Here is a 24,137-nt window from a genome sequence, read left to right as displayed (position 1 = left end):
AGAGCACGTGGCCTCCTCACCAGTAACTGCACAGGGCGCCATGCGACTGCCTGCCAGGCTCCGCGAATTCTGCCTTCCCCCCCTCCTACTGTAGGTGGAAAACTGGAACCCGCTGACGGACACTGTGCCCATCCACTCCTGGATCCACCCGTGGCTTCCCCTCATGCAGGCGCGCCTGGAGCCGCTGTATTCCCCCATCCGCAGCAAGCTGTCCAGCGCCCTGCAGAAGTGGCACCCGAGCGACGCCTCTGCCAAGCTCATCCTCCAGCCCTGGAAAGACGTCTTCACCCCTGGCTCCTGGGAGGCTTTCATGGTGAAGAACATAGTGCCCAAGCTGGGTAAGGAAGTGGGGGGATGCACCCAAGTCCAGTGGCTTTGGTGCCCTCGTTTCTGTGGCCAGCAGTATTGATTGTGCTTCTTAAAACATGGCCTTTGAGCTGGATGACAGAGCTCAGCACATGACATTTCTCACTGTAAAAGAGGTGCCGTTTTGTGCACTGAGGCTGAAGATAAATGAAACCAGAGTCCTTAAGGCAGTGACTAAACGGCTGTAGTGACCATGTCAGACTCAGCGTGTCTCCTGGCTCCTGGTTGGTCTGGGCTTCCGGTAACAGGAGAGCCATTGGTGTTCTGAAATTTTCGTGGTATTTGATTCTAAATATAAGTTATTTCTGGGTTAGAGAATGACGTGTAAGAGTTGCCATGTTAGGAGTTAACGGCTGACCTTTCAGAGCAGACCAAAGGCTAACACTGTCTGCCGAAGGCTGTGTTCTTTGTGCTCCTGTGGCTTGGCCTCAGCGACTGGGTTCTCTCCTAGGGATGTGTCTTGGCGAGTTAGTCATTAACCCTCACCAGCAACACATGGATGCTTTTTACTGGGTCATCGACTGGGAAGGGATGATCTCTGTCTCCAGCCTGGTGGGGCTTCTTGAAAAGCACTTCTTCCCCAAGTGGCTTCAGGTACACTTTGTTTTGCCTTGTTTTGTGGGGGATGGGATGGAGGCAGGGAGAAGTCACTTCATTCCAGGATAACTGTCAGGTGATAATGCCCTAATTACATAAGAAAAATAAATGACACGGTAGGATGGGAACGAGTTAAGCAGTAACAGCAGTGACCACCATTTATTGGCCACTTGCCACGTGCCAGATGTTGTCCTGAGTGCCTGATCTGCATTTTGGGGTCGGCACTGTGGTATCCCTACTGTGTACACGGGAGGCTGAGGCTCAGAGCGTTTCCGTGCAAGGACACTTAGCTGTCAGGCCACCTAAAGGGTCACCAGCTTGTAGGACTAGGACCAAAACAAAACAAACGGCCCCTTTGGATGTTTTGCTCCCATCTGTTGCCATTGTGGGTGCAAGTTTATTATTGGTTCCTTTTGGCAGGTGCTGTGCTCCTGGCTCAGTAACAGCCCAAACTATGAGGAGATCACCAAGTGGTACCTGGGCTGGAAGTCCATGTTCTCAGACCAAGTGCTGGCACACCCATCCATCAAGGACAAGTTCAACGAAGCACTTGATATCATGAACAGGGCGGTGTCCTCCAACGTTGGTGAGTGGGGGTTCTGTTTTGGGTGTCCTGGCCAAGCTCCATGTTTCTGAACATAAACGACCCAGAATCAGAGCTCTCAGGGCTGCCTACAGCCAGCTCACCCTCGGCTCCCACAGACCCTGGTCTTGCCCACCAGGCTGGGTTACATAGTTAGCTGGCACCCACTGCCAGCTCATCTGTGACTGGGAGGCGCGTCTTTCCCGCAATGGAGACTGACTTAAGCTGATTCACCCCATGTGGGGCCACCTCCAGGGCCCACCTTTGTAACCACTGTGCCGTGTGGCTTTAGGGTTCCTGAGTGCGTCTGCCCGGCCAGCGCTGGGTGTGCAATTGAATGTAACAGCTCATAGCACGGAGCTGGAGCATACACTCTAACTCTTAGTAGCTGCTTCACCTCTCTTAGGCCATTTTCTCTATGTGTAAAACAGCAGCAATACCTCCCTTGTAGGTTTTACTTAAAAGCTTAGAGGGATTACGTGAGTTACTGTTTGTATGTGGTGCTCAGTGGTGGTATCTGTGTTGTGTCAGAAGCAGGCCGTTGACTGTTCGTTTAGCACCTGTTCCCCAAGCTGCTCAGGTCTAGGTGAGTCACTGGGCGCCACCTCAGCCAATGCTGTTAGCGTGCTCACCTCTCACAGCAAAGGCCATGAGCATCTACTCCAACCTCATTTCACAGAGAAGCTGACAAGGCCAAGAGCTTGTTCAAGATCACACTGCTGAAGAGTGGCAGCTGTGATTGGAATTTCTATTTCCTGAGCCTTCAATTCTTTCTATTAAGCCCATTACATGAAAACAGTTAGAATTCATAGATTATGTAATTATATAATGTTTAACAAGGCAGATATACGCCTATGCACTCTACTTACCCAGATATTCAAGCAACATCAGTGGGCCATCTCCATTTTCATGCTGTCATCTAGAAACTCTTCCTCAGCCTCTCGGGCCCCAAGCCCCTGGAACTGCTCCCCGTTTGTACCCCCCAGTTAGCACTGGGCATTTGTGGTCCTGTAATTTCTACCCTTCAACACCTGTGTTTCAGCTCTCCACCTACAGTTTAAATTCTCCCAGGGCCAGGGGGCCTGTATGGGCAGGTTAGAAATAGAACTAGTACAGGCCATGTTTCCAAGGTTCAAGCAAGATGGGAACGGAGTGGTGGCTAACGACTGCCTGTTTCACAGGTTTCCAGCTCTGGAAGGATAAATGCCTGGCAGATATTTCATCTTATGCTGAATATTTAATAATCTCTCTGGTTGCCAGGTACTAGCCAGGAATCTTCAGACTAATTTTTATGGGATTCCAGCCAGCTGTCTAGGTGTTTGTTTGACCATCTGTTTCGTGCTTTGTGTCTTTGAGGCACAGCTGCCCTTCAGTGAGTCCCATAGCTTTTATGGGGATGGCACCTGAGGGAGCCCAGAACTTGGCCCAGTCGTGGTCTCGATTTCTGTGCGTGTGGGAGCACCTTCCTCTCCTCACCCCTGCCCTGTCTCCCAGGTGCCTACATGCAGCCCGGAGCGCGGGAGAACATCGCCTACCTCACCCACACGGAGCGGAGGAAGGACTTCCAGTACGAGGCGATGCAGGAGCGGCGGGAGGCCGAGAACATGGCCCAGAGGGGCATCGGTGTGGCCACCAGCTCCGTGCCCATGAACTTTAAGGACCTCATCGAGACCAAGGCTGAGGAGCACAACATCGTCTTCATGCCCGTCATCGGGAAGAGACACGAAGGGAAGCAGCTCTACACCTTCGGCCGAATCGTCATCTATATTGACCGGGGAGTGGTGTTTGTGCAGGGCGAGAAGACCTGGGTGCCCACCTCCCTGCAGAGCCTGATTGACATGGCCAAGTAGGCTGCGCGCCTGGACCTGGGGGGACACGTTTGTGAATAAACAGTGTTTTAAACAATCTTTGAAAGAGTAGCTTCTCTCTCCAGGAGCTACTCCCTGTCCGGCCAGGTCACCGAGGAACGAAGGATGTAAAACATGATAATGCTACTTTAGAAACATGTCAAACTTTATACCAAGTCCCTCTACTGGCCTGGCGTCCTCTAAACAGGAGAGCCAAGTTGAGGGATTTCCTGTTCGCTCCGAAATTTGGCCCACTGACTGTGGAGAAAGTTCTCTGCGGTCCCTCCATGGCCACGACCCCTTTAGTCTCTGGCGGCAGCTGCTTCCGCCTCAGCCCACACTGAATACATTACAGCGAGTTTGAGTCAGTAGCTGAAGGATCCTGTGTCTTGTTCCTGATGATTTCAAGGTCCTCACAGTCCCGATAGTCCGGTTCTTCCCGAAACGCCCACGTGGGCGCCGAGAGTTGGCTGAGCTTTTGGACAGGGAACCAGTGGACAGCGGTGTCGTTAAACATGTCCGTGTACTGGGAAGTCAGAGGAAACTCCTGCTCCTCCAGTCCTTGTAAAATCTGAGCACGACAATTCAAACATAAAAAAGTATAAAATTGATAGTCGCAGTGAACCCCACTCTACTGGGTTATATTTTGGTTTTACTGGTCACCCTACCCCATGTTGTCCTTTAGAAAAAAAAATAGGAATAGGATATTTTAAGTGCTTCTGTGGAATGCATTGGAAGCTCCAAGGGCAGTGATTACATTGGAATGTGATACTGAAAATAAAGGAAATTAGGAAAAAATTAAGACGTGCTAAGATGTTAGAGCTAGAGCTTTCTGGAAGCAGACCCCTCGACAGCTCACTGACAGTGCATTAAATTCCCTCTGCCTTCAGGTAGCCCCTCATGAGCTTCCGTTACACACGGCAAGGCAGAAGCCCTCACAGTGACAGAAATAGGATTTCACACCCTTTCCATCGCAGCCCCTTCACTCAGATAGATACCTTGGCAATGTAGGCATAATTTTTCTGCAGAATCCTTGTCAACAATCTAGAAATAAAAAAATTTAAAAGCATGATTAGGAGGTACGAGAGTAAACTTAACAAGTGAAGAAAGACAAGGTGATTTAAATATAGGAAGAATTTTTAAAATTAGGGGTGTAGTGTAGGTTAAATATTCAGTAGAAAATGTGAATGCCCCAGTAACTGCCCATTTCATCAAGGGAGAGGTGACAGAGCAGACACCTAGGCATTGCCAAACAGAAGGAGCGCATGTAGCTGTTAAGAAAAATCCAATGTTTTTTTTCCCCATTAAAAAAAAAAAAAATCCTGTCCATCATAAGGGAGGAATTATTGGCAAAAACACTCCTTAACTTGCTTCACAGCTGGACTCAGGCTTGACATCTCCTTTCTCTAACCTTGTGTCCACCGTCCTGTGGAAAAGCATTTCCAAGGACCACACAAGTTCTGCCTACGGGTCACTCGGAGGAACGGGCTTCCGCTCAGGGCCTGCCAGCATCTCGGCGTTCTCAGGCTTACCGATCCTCCAGTCCTCTGAAACTGTTCCCAATGATGACCATCTTGGAAAGGGCCTCCACTGACCAGTTACGCCATAGCAGATTGTTGTACAGGGCCGTCCCACAGTGCAGCATGTAAAAGATGGTGCGCTCCCCATGCACGCTCCGCTTTCCTTCCTGGGGATACAGTATGCGCAGGCGTAAACACACTTCTCACAACAGTGAGGGAGAGGTAAGGCCAGATGAGTAATGAGCTGCGAGTTCTCACCACAGAAAAAAGTAAATTAATAAAAATGTAGCCATGTGAAGTGACAGGTGTGTTAACTGACCTTATTGTGGTAATCATTTGCAATATACACGTGTATCAAATCACATTGTACACCTTAAACTTACACAATGCTGTATGTCAATTACATAAAAACAGCTTGGGAAAAAATGAGCTAAGAGGAAAGCAAACTGAGGTATGAAATGGAAAAAAAAACTACATTCCATTTGGAATAGTTACAATAGTAGTGTGTATGAAATCTATAAAATTATATCGGACTGAAAGTCAGGAAATCATGTCCAGAAAGAACTCATGTTTACTTAATAAATATGTGCCCCACGAACACAGAAAGCTCTGGATCAACGAAAGGACTTGCTGGGTCCATGACACAAGGGCAGGAGGGACGGTGACAGTTGCTGTCCCCCGTGGACTGTGTTTGGTAATGCATCCTGCTTCCTGTGTCACTTTCTGCGGATCCCCATCGTAACAGTCCTTTTCCAGTGCCCCTCGGAGAACCACTGCTCCACGGCCGAAATGCGTGGCAGGAACACAAGGCGCTCCCTTTGCTCTGACTCCTGCTGCCTCTGGGCCCCTCCTCTCTCCTCTTCTCTGCAGCTTCCCTTCTGTTAATCACAAACTGCCAGCTCTGCACAGGCTGCCCGCAGCCGTGGGCTTGTCCCGCTAGCAAACTCCTGGTGGACTTTGCAATCCCAGCTCAGACCCAGGGGCCCTTCCTCCATCCCACCCAACAGCACAGGTTTCCTTCCCGTCTCGGTTCCTAGTCCGTGGCGCTACCTCACTGATTCATCTGGGTACTTGTGTACGGGCCACATGCCTTGGTGGGACAATGGGGTCCCTGGAGGCAGGGACGGGTTCCCAGTTATCGCGGTCTCCCCAAAGCTCCTTGCCTAGCACAGAGCCAGCATTCAGCAAAGATGATCTGAATTAAACGGCCGTGTTTTAGGAGCTTGCCAACATCAGCAAGCGAGTCTCTAGTCTCAGCTGGGCCTAATTTTCATGTTTCATAATGAGCAATGAGAAGGCAGTTTTTCAGAACAGCGAGGAATCAAATGATTATTGTATCATCCCCAAGATAATACAAAACTAAATTCAGAGGTATCTGCCTAGACTGGCTTCAGGCCTCTGCTTGTGAAATGATTTTCTTTTGTCCAGGTCTCAAAAAAATGTCGAATTTCGGCTACTTTAGGGGATTCTGTGGTGGGCAGCGGATTCACCCACACCTCACAGCCAGGTGCTGTGGATGTGACTGGGCTACAGCTTCAAAGAGGGGAGATGTTCCACCCCCTTTTATTACCTCCCCCGGGACAGGGTAAGTTCCAACCAGACAGCCCTTATGAGAGGCAGAGGCTGTGTGCCCTTTCAATATATTAACATCAACAGTAAATACCAACTTAGCATAATTTCTGGACACAGAATCCTCATAAAAATTTTGTACACCTAACGTGTTCTGGTTCATGCCATTTGTGTAATTTCTTTTTTTCTGACGGGCACAACAGTTGGGTAATGGGTCACATTACAGGCGCTGGGAAAGCAAGCCAGCAGTGGGGAGGAACAACTGCTGCTTCAAAGAAAACACGTGCACGGGGCAGAGCCCGGGGTCAGGTGGTCAGGAGTTCCACTGCCCTCCCCACCCGCCTTTCCTAAACCACTCACCTCGTTCTCACTGAGAACAATCACCCCAAGGGTGTTAAGAACTGCAATTTCGAGTTGGCTAAACAGAGGGTCATACACCCAGCAATGACTTCTGGGAATCTGCAGAAAGGAAGGAGTCGTTTAGTTCAACCTACATACCTGTGTGCACACCATGCACAAGACCAAGGCAGGGACGACGACGAAGAGTCAAAAGATATACCTGGCACTTTTCCAGGAAGAGAAGCAAAAATGTGAGCTGGTTTCTAGCTATGACGCAGGTGGAAAAGTTCCCAATGCCGTAACACACGCACTTCCAATGGCAGGTTCCCGTGAGCAGGGTCTCCCCTGGGATGGAGCCAGGGGCCGCATCTGAGTCATCTGGTGATGAGTCAAGGTGCAGGTTTCCAAGGGCTTCTGAAAGAGTCCCTACTGGGGCCATCAGCTGTTCCAGATGTTTCGTAAGACATGTGTTGATGGTTTCTGAAAAAGCGGGCCCCTGGGTACAGTCAGAGGGCATGCTCTTACCCTGTGAACCAAATCATCCACAGAAGCAGCCCACAGGTCCAGGGAGACAAGGAGCAGGGCAGTAACAGCTTCAGCTTCTCAAAGAGAAGGTCTGCCGGCCCACTCCACAACACGCCTGAGACATGCCGCTGTGTCCACCAAAACTGACAGGGTGTCCTGGTCCCTGGAAACCCACGGCCTACAACCTCAGAGAGCGTTTCAGCACAAAACAGGTTTCATTTATAGACACAGTTTCCATCGAAAAATGTGAAGTCATCCCTGTTTAATACGAGGTACCTGGTCAATGCAGGTTATGGTCTGAAGTGCTGACTTTTTTATTATAACAAAGAATACAGGAGCAGATCTCTCACTACCACACTATAAATGGCTGGAAGTAGGAATATTCAACATGTAAAAAGCTCAAAGAAAAAAGGTAGGCTGGAGCTTCTAGAGTCTAATGAACAATACTTTGTTTCAATCTGCTAATACAGTGGTGGGATCTCCTGTCTAATATTATACTGGTGCTGAATTTAGTTACACAAATCTGTATGCAAAACAAAAAGCAAAAAACCATATGTTCCCACAATAAGATACCAGTTTTCACTTATTAGCAAAGATATCTTTATATCAGAGCTCAGCCAGGAAAGGTTGCTCTTTTGATTCTTGCTAGTAAAAGAATTGGTAAAAAGCTTTTTTAGAAAATAACTTGACAATGGATGTCAGAGTGGTCACTGCCTGTCACTTCTGGGAACATATCCTAAGAAGATCATCCTAAATTCGGTAAAAGTTTTATGCATAAAGGTGCTCACTGCAAAGTTATGATAATATCTAAAAAACAAAGAAAGGAAACAAACTTACAAGTTCCTTAATAAAAATTATAACTATGGTATGTTCACTCCACTTATTAATATCTATGTTCCCACACATATTGTTTAAGAAGAGATTATAACTGCATGGGGGAGGGGGGAAGTCTATATTATAATCTCAAGGAAAAAGCAAGATAAACAAAAATTTCAACAGCAATGATAATGACAGCTAGCATTTATTGTCCCTGTGCAGCATCAAGCCCTGTTCTAAGCACTTAATTGCACAGCCTCATTTAACACTCAAAATTACACAACAGGATACGTACATAATCATCTATTTCACAGGTAAAGAAACTGAGGGTCAGAGTTAGTTAAGTGCCCCAAACACACCGCTGTAAGGAAGGGAGACGTCATAAATAGAGCCCAGCATACACGCTGCTGCTCCGTGAAGCACAATGTCATTAACGAGGGCGGGATTCCTTTCCTGGCTCACACTCGGGCCCTCCTCCCGCCCTTACTGCCCCCAGCCTTGGCGAGGTGGTACTCACCTAGGGCCGAACTCCAGAAATCGGAAATAAGCATGTCCTTCCTGATGAAAAACAAAACAATGGTGCGGTCATCTCTCATCCTTTTCAGGCTGCCCCAACCCCCCTCCTGACCATAACCTGGATGTGGGAGCATGATGGAGTACAGCAGACGCAGAGTCCACTCCTGAGTGACAGGAGCAGGACATGTGGTGAACATGTCCAGAGTCAGAGCACGGACTGCTGGGGCTCAGAAAGGGCGGCAGAGGGGGTCTCCTGGACGAGGTCCCCACTTCTCGGGGACAGGTCTTGATCTGCTTTGTGTCCTTGATCCACAACAGAGCCTGGCACAGAGGCGCAGCTCCATGAATAGTTGTTAAATGCACAAACTGTAGCCTCTCTCAGCTTCAGTTTCCTCATCTCTATAAAGTGGGGATTAGACTCCGACCTGTCTGTTACTTACATGGGTTAACCCTCAGCACAGAACCTAGTTCACAGCAGGTACTCAATAAACAGGCTTTGTTATGATAAATAATTCCAAGGTGAAAATAAGAGACAAGACAAACCAAGTGTCTGGCCTTTCTTTAAGTCAACTGGTTTCCACAAACCCAGAACAAAACGTAGTCAATGGTGTATTAAAATGAACTGAATGAATTTGCCAGTCAAAAGACACACAGTGACTGAATGGATAAAAACCTAGACCCATCTATATGCTGCCTACAGACACTTCAGATTAAGGTCACACAGAGACTTAAAGTAGAGGAACAGAAAAAGATATTCCATGCAAATGGAAACAAAAAGAAAGCTGAGATACCCATAATTATATCAGTCAAAACAGACTGCAAAACAAAGAGATACCAAAATTTGGGATGCAGCAAAAGCAGTTTTAAGGGGGAAATTCATAACCATAAATGCCTACCTCAAAAAACAAGAAAAGTCCCAAATAAACAACCTAACTTCACATCTCAAGGAACTAGAAATAGAAGAAAAAAAACAAACTCAAAGTTAGTAGGAGGAAGGAAATAGCAAAGATTAGGGCAGAAATAAATAAGACACTAAAAAAACAGAAAAGATCAATGAAAGTAAAATATCTCTGAAAAGATACAATTGACAAACCTTTAGTACATTCCCCAAGAAAAAAAGGAGTGGATTCAAATAAATAAAATCAGAAATGAAATGAAATAAAATCAGAAATGACAAATACTACAGAAATACAAAGGACCATAAGAGATTACTATCAACAATTATATGACAACAAATTGGACAAACTGTAAGAAACGGATAAATCCCCAGAAATATACAAGCTTTCAGGACTGAATTATGAAAAAATAGAAAATCTGAATAGACCAATTACTAGTAAGGCGATTGAAACAGTAATCAAAAACCTTGCAACAAACAAAAGTCCAGCCCCAGATGGCTTCAGTGGTGAATTCTGCCAAACATTCAAAGAATTAATACCTGTCCTCCTCAAACTCTTCCAAAATACAAAAGAGGAAGGAACTCTTCAAAACTCATTTTACAAGGCCAGCATCACCCTGACACCAAGAGCAGACAAGAACACCACAAAAAAAACAAAACAAAACAAAAAATTAAAGGTCAATCTCCCTGATGAACTCAGATGCAAAAATCCTCAACAAAACATTAACAAATCATATTCAACAATACAGTTGACCCTTGAACAACACAGGCTTGAACTGTGCAGGCCCACTTATACTCAGATTTTATTTTTTCAATAAATATATTGGAACATTTTTTGGAGATTTTCAACAATTTAAAAAAATTCACAGACAAGCCACATAGCCTAAAATGTTGAAAAAATTAAGTATATCATGAATGCATAAACTATATGTAAATACTAGTCTATTTTATCATTTGCCACCATAAAATATACACAAATATATTATAAAATGTTAAAATTTCTCAAAACTTACACATACACGATGTCAACATCATGAAGGAGTAAGAAAACTCCTCTGAATCTCCCCTTAAATTTACAACAAGTCAGACCCTATAATCCAACAAAGGTTCCTCCACTCAACACAAAGGCGCCTGAAGAGACACACACACCGGTACATCTGAAGGTGACTGCACTGAACACAGGGGGAGGTGAGGCAGGGGGAGAACAGGGACGGTGTCCACAAACGAGGTTCAGCAGCCATCGTGGCCCCAGCTAACACGGTAGTGGTGGAGGAGCTGAGATGCGGTGTCCACACTGGCTCAGCGGAGGGTAAGAAGGGCTGAAGCAGTGCTGCTGCTGGAGAATTCAGCTCCCTCCTCCCCACATTGCAGACAAACCCAGTAGCAGCAGAGGAGATGCATCTATGGCTCCCCGTCTACAGCACAGCAGTGATGGTGGCCATAAGGAATGAGGGAGCAGTGTTGCAGGCTTGCAAACTCATCTACTCCCCACCTACCAGATCCCACCATGGTGATGGTGCCCGATGCTGAGGCGACTTGGACACAGCAGGGACAGACACCCACAATCCCGGTCACCCAGATGTCAAGTTTCCATGACTGCACTGATGTTCCCCACACTGTGACCCCAGAGGACAAGGTAGTGCAGGTAACAGAACACAAAAACTTTGCTATAACACCATCTACTGGAAAACAAAAGACCTCTAATTATCAAACTGAATTATATTTAAAGCAATATCCAAACAAGAAAAGTGTTCACGACCTCAAGTGTACAGGCAGAGGAACAACCAAGATAACATGGTAACACAGGAAGAAAATGACAAGTCTCCAGAAACCAAACTCACAGTCATGGATGACTGTGATTTAAATGACAAGAGAATTCAAGATTACAGTTATGTAGAAACTCAACGAGACAAAAAAACTTCAGAAAAGCAGTTCAGTGAGCTCAGGAACAAAATTAAGGAACAAAAGGAGTACTTTACCAAAGAGAATGAAACTATAAAAAAGAACCAAAGAAAAATTCAGGGGCTGAAGAATGCTATAAATGAAATGAAGAATGCACGAGAGAGCATTGGAAACAGCATGGACCAGATGGGAGAGAATTAGCAAGTTCAAAGACAGAAATCTAAAAATGATTCAGGTGGAAGAAAAGAAAGAACTAAGGCTTTTTAAAAATGAAAGAACTCTATGAGAACAATTTGACTCCATTAGAAAAAACAACGTAAGGAAAATGGGCATCCCAGCAGGAGAAAAGAGGGAGAAGGGAACAGAGTTTACTCAAAGAAATAATTGATGAAAACTTCCCAAACCTAGAGAAGGAATTGGGACATTTGAATATAACAAGATAACGGAACACTTTATTATCTCAAGGCAAAAAGACCTTCTCCAAGAAAGATTATATTAAAACTGTCAAAAGTTAATAATAAATAAAGAATTCTCAAGTCAGACAGGGAAAAAAACATAGTAACCTACAAAGAGAACCCATCAGATAATCACCAGATTTCTCAATAGAAACCCTATGGGCCAGGAGAGAGTGGAATGATATATTTAAAATACTGAAAGAGAGAAACTACCAACCAGGAATAACATATCCACCAAAGTTATCCTTTAGACATGAAGGAGAAATAAAGGCTTTCCCAGACAAACAAAGCTGAGAAAATTTACCACCACAAGACCTGTGTTACAAGAAATATTGAAAGGAGCTCTTCTACCTGAAATGCAAAGACAAAAGTATACAAAACTTTGAGTAAGGTCACAGACAAAAGTAGGAAACTGCAACTCTATTTCAGATAGGGTAAAACACTGAATTATAACATAAAATTAGAGGGAAAAAAGCATTACAAGTAACTATAGCTACTGCAATTTGGTAATAAAAGCAGATAAAAAGGGATAATTTGTGACAACAAGAAAACATAAAAGAGGAGAAAAGGAACTGAACTTATATAGGCAAATGAAGATAAGATGCTATCAGAAGGAAAAGGAATATTTTATCTATAAGACATTTTATGTAAACCTCCATGGTAACCACAAAACAAAAATCCAAAGATGAGATACAAAACATTAAAAACTAAAATAGCAGACATAAACACAAAGAAAAAGAAACAATGGAGATACAGAACGACCAGAAAACAAAAGCTAAAAGTTATCATATATCAGTAGTCATCCTAAATATGAATGGACTGAACTCATCAATCAAAAAACACAGAGTAGCTGACTGGATTCAAAAACAAGATCCAGGGCCGGCCGAGTGGCGCGATGGTTAAGAGCTGGCTTGGGACGCCAGAGGGCCCTGGTTCGGATCCCACATATGAGGGCCTGTGACACTGCCCTCCGCAGCTAAGATGCTGAACAACAGCTCAACCTGGAGCTGGGCTGCCATGAGTCGCCGGCGACGGCGTAGGCTGCAGCCCCTGTGGCAGTGGGTTGCCATGGGCTACCGTGTGTAGCCAGCAGCCAGCGTGAGCGGCCAGCAGCCGCAGTGAGCGGCCGTCCAGAAGCCGGTGACTGATCTGCCTCGCCCAGGAAGAGCGCAATGACGGTGCCAACTTGGGCCAGTGAAGCAATGTCCTCCACAACTAGACTGAAGAACAAAACGACAGCAACTTGTCTGTTCCCCTCCCCCAATTCCCCAATTAAAAAAAAAATCTAAAAAAAAAAAACCAAGATCCAACTATATGCCGCCTTCAAGAGACCCATCTCAGATACAAAGACTAACAGGCTCAATGTGAAGGGGTTGAAGATGATACTCCAAGCAAATGATATCCAGAGAAAAGAGAGTGTAGTCATACTTCTGTCAGAGAAAATAGCTTTCAAGACAAAAAAAAAAAAAGTTAACAAGACACAAATATGGATATTTTATAATGAGAAAGGGGACAATACATCAAGAAGACATAACATTTATTAATATATATGCACCCAACCTAGGAGCACCAAAATATATAAAGCAATTATTAGCAGATCTAAAGGGAGAAATACAGTTTTACAATAATAGTAAGAGACTTTAATACCCCACTTATGCCAATGGATAGATCATTCCGACAGAAAGTCAACAAGGCACCATCAGCCTTAAATGATACATTAGACCAGATGGACTTAATAGATATTTTTAGAACTTTCCACCCCCAAATGACTGAATACACATTCTTCTCAAGTAGACATGCAACATTCTCAAGAATAGGCCATATGTTGAGAAACAAAACAAGACTCAATAGGGCCGGCTGAGTGGTTCAGTTGGTTAAGAGCTAGCTCAACAGTTTGAGCTCTGAGCAACAGCAGTTCGATTCCAGCCCTAGCTGAGCAGCCGCTGAGCTGCCAACAGGTGGCAGGATGGCTCAGCTTAAAAAAATAATAGATAAATAAATAAATAAAGAGCTTCAATGCAAGAAACAGTATTTTAAAAATAATAATAATAAGTCTCAATAAATTTAAGAAGATTTAAATCATACCAAGCACCTTTTTGGACCATAATAGTATGAAACTATTGCAGAAATCAACTATAAGAAGAAAGCTAGAAAAATCACAAATATGTAGAGATTAAACAACATGCTACTGAATAACTATTGGGTCAAAGAATAAATAAAAGAAGAAATTAAAAGATACACAGAGACAAATAAAAATGAAAATATGACACACCAAAATTTTTTGGATACAGCAAAACTAGTACTAAGAGGAAAGTTTATAGCAATATAGGCCTAGCTCAAGACACAAGAAAAACCTTGAACAATCTTACATTACACCATAAGGAACTAGAAAAAGAAAAACAAAGTCTAAAGTCAGTAGGAGGAGGGCCGGCTGAGTGGTGAGTTGGTTAAGAGTTGGCTTGGGACGCCAGCTCTGAGCAACAGGGCCCCGGTTCGGATCCCACATGAGGGCCAGTGACACTGCACCCTCTACAGCTAAGATGGTGAACAACAGCTCGACCTAGAGCTGGGCTGCTGTGAGTCGCTGGTGATGTGTAGGCTGCAGTGGGGCTGCAGTGACCTGCTGTGAGCTGCCGTGAGCAGCTGTCCAATGGCCAGCGGCCGACTGCCTCAGCCGGGAACAGCGCAATGATAATACCAACATGGGCCAGTGAAGCGATGTCCTTCACAACTAGACTGAAGAACAAAAGGACAGTAACTTGTCTCTTCCCCTTCCCCAATTCCCCAATGCTGTTCCCTCCTCCCAATTCCCCAATAAAATCTAAAAAAAAAAAAAAATAGATGCAGAAAAGGTATTTGACAAGATACAACATGCATTTATGATAAAAGCTCTGAATGAAATGGCTATAGAAGAAAAGTATCTCAACATAATAAGGCCATATATGACAAACTCTCATCTAGCATCATAATCAATGGTGAAAAACTGAAAGCTTTCCCTTTAAGATCAGGAACAAAACAACCATACCCACTCTAACCACTGTTATTCAGTATGGTACTCGAAGTCCTAGACAGAACAATTAGGCAAGAAAAAGAAATAAAAGATGTCATGTCACTATTTGCAGATATACAGAAAACCCTAAAGGCTCCACCAAAAAATTCAGAATAAACGAATTCAGTAAAGTTGAAGGATAAAAAATCAATATACAAATACCTGTTGCATTTCTATACACTACAACGAAATACCAGAATGAGAAATGAAGAAAACTATCCCACTTACAATCGCAACAAAAGAATACAATACCTAGGAATAAACTTAACAAAGGAGGTGAAGGACATACACATGGAAAACTACAAGACATTGTTGAAGGAAATTGAAGATGCAAAAAAATGGAAAGATAGTTCATGGTCATAGATTGAAATTAACATTATTAAAACTTCCCTATTACCTAAAGCACTCTACAGATTCAATGCAATCCCTATCAAAATTCCAATGGCATTCTTCACAGGTATAAAATAAATACTCCTAAAATTTGTATGGAACCACTGAAGACCCCATATAGCCAAAGCAATTTTGAGAAAGATGAACAAAGCTGGAGGTATCATGTGCCCTGATTTCAAACTATATTACATAGCTATAGTAATCAAAACTGTATGGTATTGGCATAAAAACAGACACAAATCAATGGAACAGAATACAGAGCCCAGAAATAAACCCCATACCAGGAGTGTCAAAAACATGTATACAAGTGGACACTGTGGTCAGCATTGCTCAAGCAGTAGTAGTTCACTGTAATCAGAAGTGTCTGGACGCTGATGGGAACCATTTTGAGCACCTCTTGTCATTGCAGAAGTCAAATGTGACTTGTATTCATCTTTTGTTATGGGTATACATTGAGTATTACAATTTTAATAGTTTTTTCCTTTATTAAAATGCGTATACTTTTTTTGGCCATACACACACACACACACACACACACACACACACACACTCTATTAAGCCATAAAAAGAATCAAATCTTGTCATTTGTAACAACATGGATGGACCTTGAGACCACTATGTTAATCGAAACTATTCATAGAAAGACATATACTGTACAATCTCACTTATATATGGAATAAAAAAAGCAAATATAAAAAAACTGAGCTCATCAACACAGAGAACAGATTACACTGGTGGTTGCCAGAGGCAGGGGAATGGCGAGTGGGCAGAATGGGTAAAGGGGGTCAAAAGGTACAAACTTCCAATTGTAAAGTAAGACAAGGAGATGTAATGTACAGCATGGCAACTATAGTTAATAATGCTGTATTGCATATTTGAAAGTTGGTAAGAGATCTAAAAAGTTCTCATCACAAGAAAAAAAAATTTGTTAAAAGAAAAAGTGAACTGGATTTGAACTGACAAGCCATAAGCCACTGTTCAGGAACTCAGAGGGTAGAAAGAATTGAAAAAAGCTGCCCAGAGGCTGCCCTGGTGTTCCCCACAGAGGGTAAAGGAGGGTTCTAGTGTACAGGGAGTGCTTTGTAAACTGGTGTGCACAGGACATCAGCATGTAAAGTGCTGGGCTGCTCTCTATCAGGGTAGTGGGGACTGCACCACACTTGAGGGTGCAGGTAGAGAGAAGTAGGAAGCTCCTGGGGGGATAATGAAGAAGTTGAGGAGTAAAAGGTGTATGGAAAGTGCCTTAAGAGTTCTCCATACACAGGCACGCTCATCGTTATTGGCATCTTCTGAGGTCCGAGAAAAAGTCACTGCAGCTTTTTTTCTCAGCGTCCGTCAGCTGGTCAGCCAACTAATTTTTATTCAGTGGTAACCTGAGCCACCATTGCCTCTTGACGCTAATTCTGGGGGCGGGGAGCACATAAAATTAATCTGTATGAAATGGTTTGCATTAACTAATTCACTGAATGATTAAAGCAAGCCTATCTGGGTACTATTTTCATGCCCACCTCACAGATGAGAAAACTGAGGCAGAGATTACATAACTTGCAGCTGTAATTGCAGTAAGGGCAATGACCACTTTTATTGCGTGCTTACTATAATCCAGTCTGTAATGAACTCGTTGCCTCTGTTAAGTCCTCACAATAACCCCGTAAAGGTTTTGCAGTTATTCCCACTTCACATATGGAGAGTCTGAAGCTCGGAGAGGTTCCCACAGGGGTGAAGATTCGGACCCAGGGCCGACCCCACACTCGCCTGGCCTCCTGCATGCGACGAAGCACAACTTCGCCGTCCACCTCAGGCTCCGCCTCCGGGCCCCGGGCCGCCACCGCCTCCCTGGGCCGCGGACGTCGAGCGGCAGAGCGCCTTCTCCGCGGAGCCGCAACTTGCCAGGGTTCCAGCGCCGCAGCCGCCATTGGCCCCAGACGTCGTGGGCGCGCGGCGCGCCCGGGCTACGTCATCGCCGCTCGCCAGCTCTGCGGAAACTTTAAGAGGCAGGAGGCGCGGGCGGCGCGTGACCCTGTGGCCTCTCCGCCGCGCGCGTAGGTACCGGGCGGGAGTCGCTGGCGCCCCGCTGCCGCCCACACTCCGGGTCCCGATCCCCGATTCCCGGGCTGCCTGGCTACGCTGGCGGGTGGGCGGCGCGGGGACGCCGAGGGGCAGGAGCGCGGCTGAGAGCGCCTCATCGCGGCCTCTGGGCGCCGTGACCGGGCCCAGACTGACCCCCGCACCTTTGCTCACCAATTCCCAGTACCCTGGAGCTGAGGCCAGACACCTCCTAATGCCCTAGAAGGTTACCGATGGCTTCCCGGCTCTTTGCAGACTTTAGCGCCTTGCAGACCCACTTGAGGCCACTTCCTTCACCCCCACCCCCACCCCCCCATTCCACCCCCAGGCCATTACCAGCCACTCTTGACTCCCCCTGCTTGTTACTGCCACTTCCTAGGCTGTCAGACCCTTCTCTGGACTCATCCCAACACCTTCCCTACCCCAAGGCCATTTCCGGCCTCTTCCGGACCTTTCAGAGATAAGAGACTGGACCTTTCGCAGTGTAGGGCCCAGTCCTGTGGAAACAAGGGACAAAGGGTTTCAGGCTGCTGTCCTGCTTCCAAGAGCTTAGATGCCTCTCCACAGGCATCTAAATATGATTCAGAGAATACCATTACTGGGACCCTATGGAGGCCGACCTCAAGATATCTAGAGCCCGGAAAAGACAGATTGTACAGGCCTTCAGAGATTCAGTGGGGTCCCTTCTAGACGCTTTGATCTACCAAAGGAGCTTTAAAAAACTCTGTTGTGTTCCCCCAGGAGGATGCCAGATGGTGAGAAAGCATTTTGAAACCATGTTGCTGGGGACGTTAATCTTGGAGAAAGTGATAGTAGACATACACTTGGAGGGAGCAAAGGGCTGTCTTGTGGAAGGATTAAACCGTGTTTTATTTTCCTGGAGAGCGTTATGCAGACCGGTGTGTGGAGGTGACAGGGAGGACAGTTTGAGCTTCATGCAAGGATAAATTTAACACAACTGTCTCTCTCTGAAGGGAGTAAGCCAGAGACCATCTAGGTCATTTTTGAAGATGAGCACAAGAGATAGGATTAGAGTCAATGATGCAAGCGTCCCTTTAAATTCTGAAATTCCATGGTAGCTGAGTTCTCTTTCTTCTTGGAGTTTGACAGCCACTTGATAAATTCTGTTTGTCTTTTGGAAACTTGCCCATTTCCAGAATTCGGTACATTACTTTGGGGCTGTCAAGGTGACAGTTCCTCATTTGAGTTCCAGTCTCACTACAGCAACTGCCTCATTTGTATAGATGTCCTTGACACCCAGAGCTTCACCCTAGTTATTTAATTTTATCTTCTGTGAGTTATCACTGTTCAAGAAACTAAGGGATTTACTCTGAAGTCCTGCTACCCTATCTTTTTTGTTTGTTTGTTTTGAAACAGTTTTCTAGAAAGCTCTTTTGAAGTATACCATTTGCTTCACCCTGCTGAGTCACATGCTCTCTCGTGGGTTTCTGAAATAATCTATCTTGTGTTTATTTTAGTGCCAAGGCACTGATGTTTAACAGGAAGCTTCAAAACTTTTAAAAGAACCTCCGGAATCGCTTTGAACCAGACAAGCTATCAGATAAGAAATCACCCCCAGAACACCGCCTTCATCGTGCACCTCCCCTGTTGGGCTTTCCTGTCGAACGGTTTTTTGAAGAGCTTAATTTTGCAGAGAGCCAGGGAACTGATGCTCACAGAACCACATTAGAGGATCTGACTTTTTCTGTAGAATTCTCTTGCTTTATTATATCCTCTCCCAGAGTTTTAAGAGGCATGGAGGTATTTATGGACCTGAGGGCCTTCAAGGAGGGAAGTAGCACTTTCATGCTGAGTGAAAACTAAGCAAGTAACAGTTGTGACTGAAAAACACCCAAACCTCCCACATCCGGATTCATAGGAACAGGGACACAGAGGAACGGTCACTGCTGGGGAGAAAGAAGCCAGAACTAGAAAAGAAGACCCAAATAAAGAGAATGAGGGCGACTGGGATGTAAATGGCCGCCTCCACCTCAACAGAGACGAAGTCAGCCTCCTGGTGAGTAGCAAGGCCTGTCGCGGTTTAGTTCCTGCCAGGCTGCTGGACAGATGTTTGGGGTTACCTGCAGCCCCCCCCCACCTGCCCCCTGCCAAGCCAGATTGCCTTGATTTTATTAATGAAAAATAAAAAGCTATTTCCCTCAGAGCAGCTGAATCAAGCATATGAACCATTTCTCACCAAAGCAGACGTGCTGTAAACTTGCAAGCCTCTTGCTATGTTCAAACGAGTCCAGCATTACTGGTAGATGGTAGAAAAGATAAGCATGGTTGGTTGCATCATGCATGTGGCTTTGATCATATTGTGGGCATTGGAATCTTCACTTTTGAAAGACAGAAATGGTTGCACTACAGAATTACACCATGAGATGTTTGGCCGGCCTTCAGTTTGTCTCTCGAAGGGTCTTACATAATGTCTGCCTGTAGCTCCGTTGCTTTCTCAACCCCAAATGGGTTAAGCCTCTCTCATAATCTGGTTCAGCAAACGTTAATCAAGGAGATGAGCGTGGGAAGGCATGGTTTACATAGAAAGAGCAGGGTTTAGTGACAGATGCATGTGTGTGGAAGTCAAAAAGATGGGGCAGTTCAAAATGACACCCAGGTTTTCTTATGTGTATGTGAAAGAGGGGGGCTGCTTTCACCCAGAGAACATACAGAAAGGGTAGGAGGGGGCCCGGCAGTGGGGTTTCTGAATTGAATTTGAACCAATTTTAAGGCTTTTTGACCTGGACTTGTCCTGCAGCCAGTGACACATGTGGAACTCAGGAAACCAGACTGTACTGGAAACTGAGTTAATGCTTGTCATCAGGAAGATAAGGTGGGAGCCAGAGAGGGTGGAAGGGGGTTCCTGGGAGAAGAGCGCAGGTGACAGAGTGACTGGTCACAGCTCCTCCTACCAAGCACAGCCTGATAGCTGTGCTTTCAGAGGTTTAGGAGTAAAACTCAGGTCCAGCCTTTGTGGAGTTTGCTTTGTGGTCTTAAAGAGGTGATTACAATTATACTGCACAGCAGACTAAGACCGTCAGGAAGAAGGGAGGGTGGGGGCTGTGGAAATTGTGAAGAGAGATTCCTCTGGGGATCAGAAGTTGGATGAGAGTTCATGTATGATTTATCCTCATAAGGTCTTGACAGGCAGTGAGGGGTTTGGTCCTTGTCTGTGAACTCTCACAGGCCCCTGTTTGTCCCGTTAAAGACTCACTATCCTGCATTGAAACAGACAGTGGCCCCAGGGCCGGCAAAGGCAGCGCCCATTGGAGGCCCTCAGTGAAGTTTGTTAAATGAATCGATCACTTCCTGGTCGAAGGGATAATTCAGGAGATCATCGTGCCCAGCAGGAGTACATCTGAGACATCCCTAACTTATTTTGTTCTCAGAGACTTAAAAGACAGCTCCCCAATCCATGTGGTAAGATAGTTAAGGTTCAGCATCTCAAATAAGAGGCGTCATTGTGGGCGCCCCGTCTTTCCTTAGCTACTCGTCTGTCTTTCACACAGATGGTATGACAGCTGGATAGAGGCATATTTTTAGGTTGACTCAACTGCACTTATGGTTTTTATCTATTTGGAGCCACTGGGTTCCTTCTCTGGGGCCACGAGAAGGCTTTTCAAACACTGAGTAATGAGCCCTTCTCGGGCTGGGAACTGACTAGGAAACTTTTTCAAACGCCCTGATCGCTGAATGAAAGGAAACATGGCTCCATTCTGTTCTCTTGCCAGGTGGAACTATTTTTTCCTTTATGATGGTTCAAAGGTAAAGGAAGAAGGTGATCCAACAAGAGCTGGCATTTGTTATTTTTATCCGTCTCAGGTAAGCCACTTACGTGTCATTGTTCTGTGGAGATCCCACCGCCTCAAAACAGACAGCTTTTCAAAAGGATAGAGTTTATATTGGGACAATTCCTTTGGATAACCTAGGCAGTTGACATGTCCACTCTCTTCTTCTTAGCTGTACCCATTCTTGTCCTGGCCTTAAAATTCCCAGGCAGCTCCGTTCTTCCATCGTCTCTAGCTCTCTGTTACCATGATGCTTTTCTGTCTGCCCCCATTGCTCCCAATTTTTGATTGGCTCATTTAAGGAATAAAACTTATTCAAACATATAAAAAGTAGAAAGGAGAGCATCATGAACCCTCGTATGCCTGTCACCAGCTTTTACAGTTAATACTGCCAGTTTTACATATGACCTAACCTAACCTCTCTCCCCTCTTTTTTTTCTGGACTATTTTGAAGCAAATCCTAGACTTTGTGTCATCTCATTTTTATCAAGTGACATCTTTAAATGAAAAGGGCTTTTAACATCATACCTAACAAAAGTTACAATCATTAGTAACAATAATTACTTACTATCATCTGACAGTGTATTCAGATTTTGCCTTATTACCTTAGATGTTACTTAGACGCACCTTCCATCTTTCCTTCCGCCTTTCTCTCTCTCTTTCCTAATCAGGGTCCATACAAGGTCCACATATTCCATCTGGTGGTTTTGTGTTTTAAGTCTCTCTTACTGTGTAACACTCCTCACCCACTCCTCCTTTGCCCCTATACCCCTGAATTACTGAAGAAACCAGGTCATTTGTGCAGTAGAGTATGAGGCCCCTGCCCTAGATTTGTCTGATGACTTCCGCGTGGTGGTGTCATTTAGTGTCTTCTACCTGCTGTATTTCCTGTAGTTACTAAGATCTAGAGCATTGATTAGGTTCCAGTTCAGTTCTTTGAGGCAAGAATTCTCCATAGGCGGGGCATGCATTTTCTGTTCATTACACAAAGCCTGGCCACTGCTGAGTTGATGCTAAGATCGATTAGGAGGTCTGTATATTCGCTCATGTGATTACCCTCTGACTTGGATAATTGGGATTAACCTAGGCTGCTCTGGCCGCTCTGCGGGGGATTTGAATAGGGATGAAAGGCTCATGCTTCTACCCATCAGGCACATGGGTTTAATTATAGGATATAATCCTGGGAACAAAAATGCAGTTTTGTGCAGTTACCTTATGTGTTCACTGTGGGTATTCTGTGACTGTTCATTCATCTGGGCAGGGGTTAGCAAACTTTCTCTAAAAAGAGCCAAAGTGAGTATTTTAGGCCTTTGCAAGCCACCTGAGGTCTCTGTCACGTATCCTTTGTTGTTGTTTTGACAACCCTTAAAAAAATATAAAAACCATCCTTAGTGCATGGGCCGTATAGAAACGGGCTGCCGACTAGCTCTGGCCTGCCAGCTGTATCGTGCGCCAGCCCCTGCTCTTTGGAAGGACATGGGAGTCAACAGTTTCAGCTTCCTGTCTGGAATTTGCTCCTTTCCCATAGACCCTGCTTGACCAACAGGAGTTGCTTTGTGGACAGATTGCTGGAGTTGTCCACTGTATTTCAGACATCTCCGGCTCTCCTCCCACCCTCATTCGTCTGCGGAAACTTAAGTTCGCCATAAAGGTTGACGGAGATTACCTTTGGGTAAGTTTCACAGGCAGAACCAGTGCCAACAGTGTCCCCTCTACCACGATTCATTTGTCTTGGTGATAAGAATTGTGATGATGAGGTTTAGAAAGTCATGCTTTCTGTGGCTCTCGAGCCTACATTCTCCTCCCCTGTCCCCATGTGCTTTGTCCAGGATCATCCTCAGTGCCTGTGTCACTCTCCGCAGGTGCCATGTAACTGAGTGCTCTCCAAAACATTTCTGACATATCCTGCATTGCACCTGGCTGGTTTCTCCTCTCCTTTGAAAGACTTAATTAAGCCAGCCTACGGAAATCCTCTTTGTGATGCAAATTGAGTTTTTAATCCCCATCTTTTCTTCTTTATACTCTCTCTGCTTCCCTCTACTCCCCACACTTACTGGGCAAATGACCCACAAACTCTTATGACACTGATGCACATATGCTAGGTTTCAAAGAACATTAAAAAGAAAAAAGAAAAACCATTTCTTTACAGCTGGTAGTACCATCTACTCTAAAGTGCAATTTTCCCATGCCCGCACTTACTTTTTTTTTAAAAGATTTTTATTGGGGAGTTGGGGGATGGGAAAAGCGCTGGGGAATTGGGAGAAGGGGAACAGACAAGTTGCTGTGCTTTTGTTCTTCAGTCTAGTTGTGGAGGATGTTGCTTCACTGGCCCAAGTTGGCACCATCATTGCGCTCTTCCCGGGCGAGGCAGATCAGTCGCCGGCTTCTGGACGGCCGCTCACAGCGGCTGCTGGCCGCTCACGCTGGCTGCTGGCTGCTGGCTACACACGGTAGCCCATGGCAACCCACTACCGCAGGGGTTGCAGCCTACACCGTCGCCGGCGACTCACGGCAGCCCAGCTCCAAGTTGAGCTGTTGTTCAGCATCTTAGCTGTGGAGGGCAGTGTCACTGGCCCTCATATGTGGGATCCGAACCGAGGCCCTCTGGCGTCCCAAGCCAGCTCTTAACCAATGCGCCACTCGGCCGGCCCCCCACACTTACTTTAAATGACTCCCAAGGTGAAGGGATGTTTAAGTATGAGGAAATATATTCAGCTTTGTAGGTATTGTTTGCAGCATCTTATGAAAATGTTTTAGCATAGCGAACAGTTGGAAGAACTTGACACTGAAGACTCATACAGTTCACCCTTGAACAACACAGGTTTGAACTGTGTGAGTTCACTTAACACATGGATTTTTTTCAATAAATATCATAAATGTATTTTCCTTATGATTTTCTTAATAACATTTTCT

At 45.3% G+C, this 24,137-nt stretch overlaps 3 protein-coding genes across 7 annotated transcripts in view; 2 read left to right on the top strand and 1 right to left on the bottom strand.

The window, feature by feature from the left end:
- TFIP11 (tuftelin interacting protein 11) overlaps positions 1-4,191 on the top strand; it is a 16,103-nt gene extending 11,912 nt beyond the window's left edge. Inside the window, exons 10-13 of the mRNA XM_019663949.1 lie at positions 95-338; positions 818-960; positions 1,384-1,549; positions 3,041-4,191. Of these exons, the coding sequence (XP_019519494.1) occupies positions 95-338; positions 818-960; positions 1,384-1,549; positions 3,041-3,396 (909 nt within the window). The 3' untranslated portion in view covers positions 3,397-4,191. The remainder of the gene's footprint in view (positions 1-94; positions 339-817; positions 961-1,383; positions 1,550-3,040) is intronic.
- Positions 3,721-17,386, bottom strand: SRRD (SRR1 domain containing). Its single transcript, XM_019663955.1, has 7 exons — positions 17,125-17,386; positions 8,680-8,720; positions 7,042-7,301; positions 6,843-6,941; positions 4,926-5,080; positions 4,392-4,437; positions 3,721-3,964 (listed from the first exon to the last, which is right to left on the bottom strand). The coding sequence occupies exons 1-7, from the start codon at positions 17,283-17,285 to the stop codon at positions 3,743-3,745; spliced, it is 984 nt and encodes a 327-aa protein (XP_019519500.1). The 5' UTR covers positions 17,286-17,386; the 3' UTR covers positions 3,721-3,742.
- The window catches only part of HPS4 (HPS4 biogenesis of lysosomal organelles complex 3 subunit 2), a 26,910-nt gene continuing 20,098 nt past the window's right edge, over positions 17,326-24,137 (top strand). For 3 of the 5 annotated variants that reach the window (XM_019663950.1, XM_019663954.1, XM_019663953.1), the window contains exons 1-4: positions 17,326-17,411; positions 18,915-19,453; positions 21,168-21,258; positions 22,753-22,896. In XM_019663950.1, coding sequence (XP_019519495.1) covers positions 19,413-19,453; positions 21,168-21,258; positions 22,753-22,896 — 276 coding nt within the window. In that variant the 5' untranslated portion in view covers positions 17,326-17,411; positions 18,915-19,412. Of the gene's footprint in view, positions 17,412-17,433; positions 18,192-18,914; positions 19,454-21,167; positions 21,259-22,752; positions 22,897-24,137 lie in introns of those variants that run through there. The other 2 variants (XM_019663951.1, XM_019663952.1) reach the window with 2 other exon arrangements.

Source organism: Hipposideros armiger, unplaced genomic scaffold, assembly GCF_001890085.2.
Source record: "Hipposideros armiger isolate ML-2016 unplaced genomic scaffold, ASM189008v1 scaffold_411, whole genome shotgun sequence".
Taxonomy (NCBI): Eukaryota; Metazoa; Chordata; class Mammalia; order Chiroptera; family Hipposideridae; genus Hipposideros; species Hipposideros armiger.
This window is presented reverse-complemented; position numbering and strand designations above follow the sequence as displayed.

What these genes read in the sequence shown, in the direction of transcription:
- SRRD (XM_019663955.1), bottom strand. Translation starts at nt 17,285, where the DNA reads ATGGCGGCTGCGGCGCTGGAACCCTGGCAAGTTGCGGCTCCGCGGAGA. An exon ending in TTGTTCTCAGTGAGAACGAG is followed by an intron (nt 5,081 to 6,842) that starts GTGAGTGGTTTA and finishes CTGTATCCCCAG; the next exon opens with GAAGGAAAGCGGAGCGTGCA. An exon ending in TTCAGAGGACTGGAGGATCG is followed by an intron (nt 4,438 to 4,925) that starts GTAAGCCTGAGA and finishes TTTTATTTCTAG; the next exon opens with ATTGTTGACAAGGATTCTGC.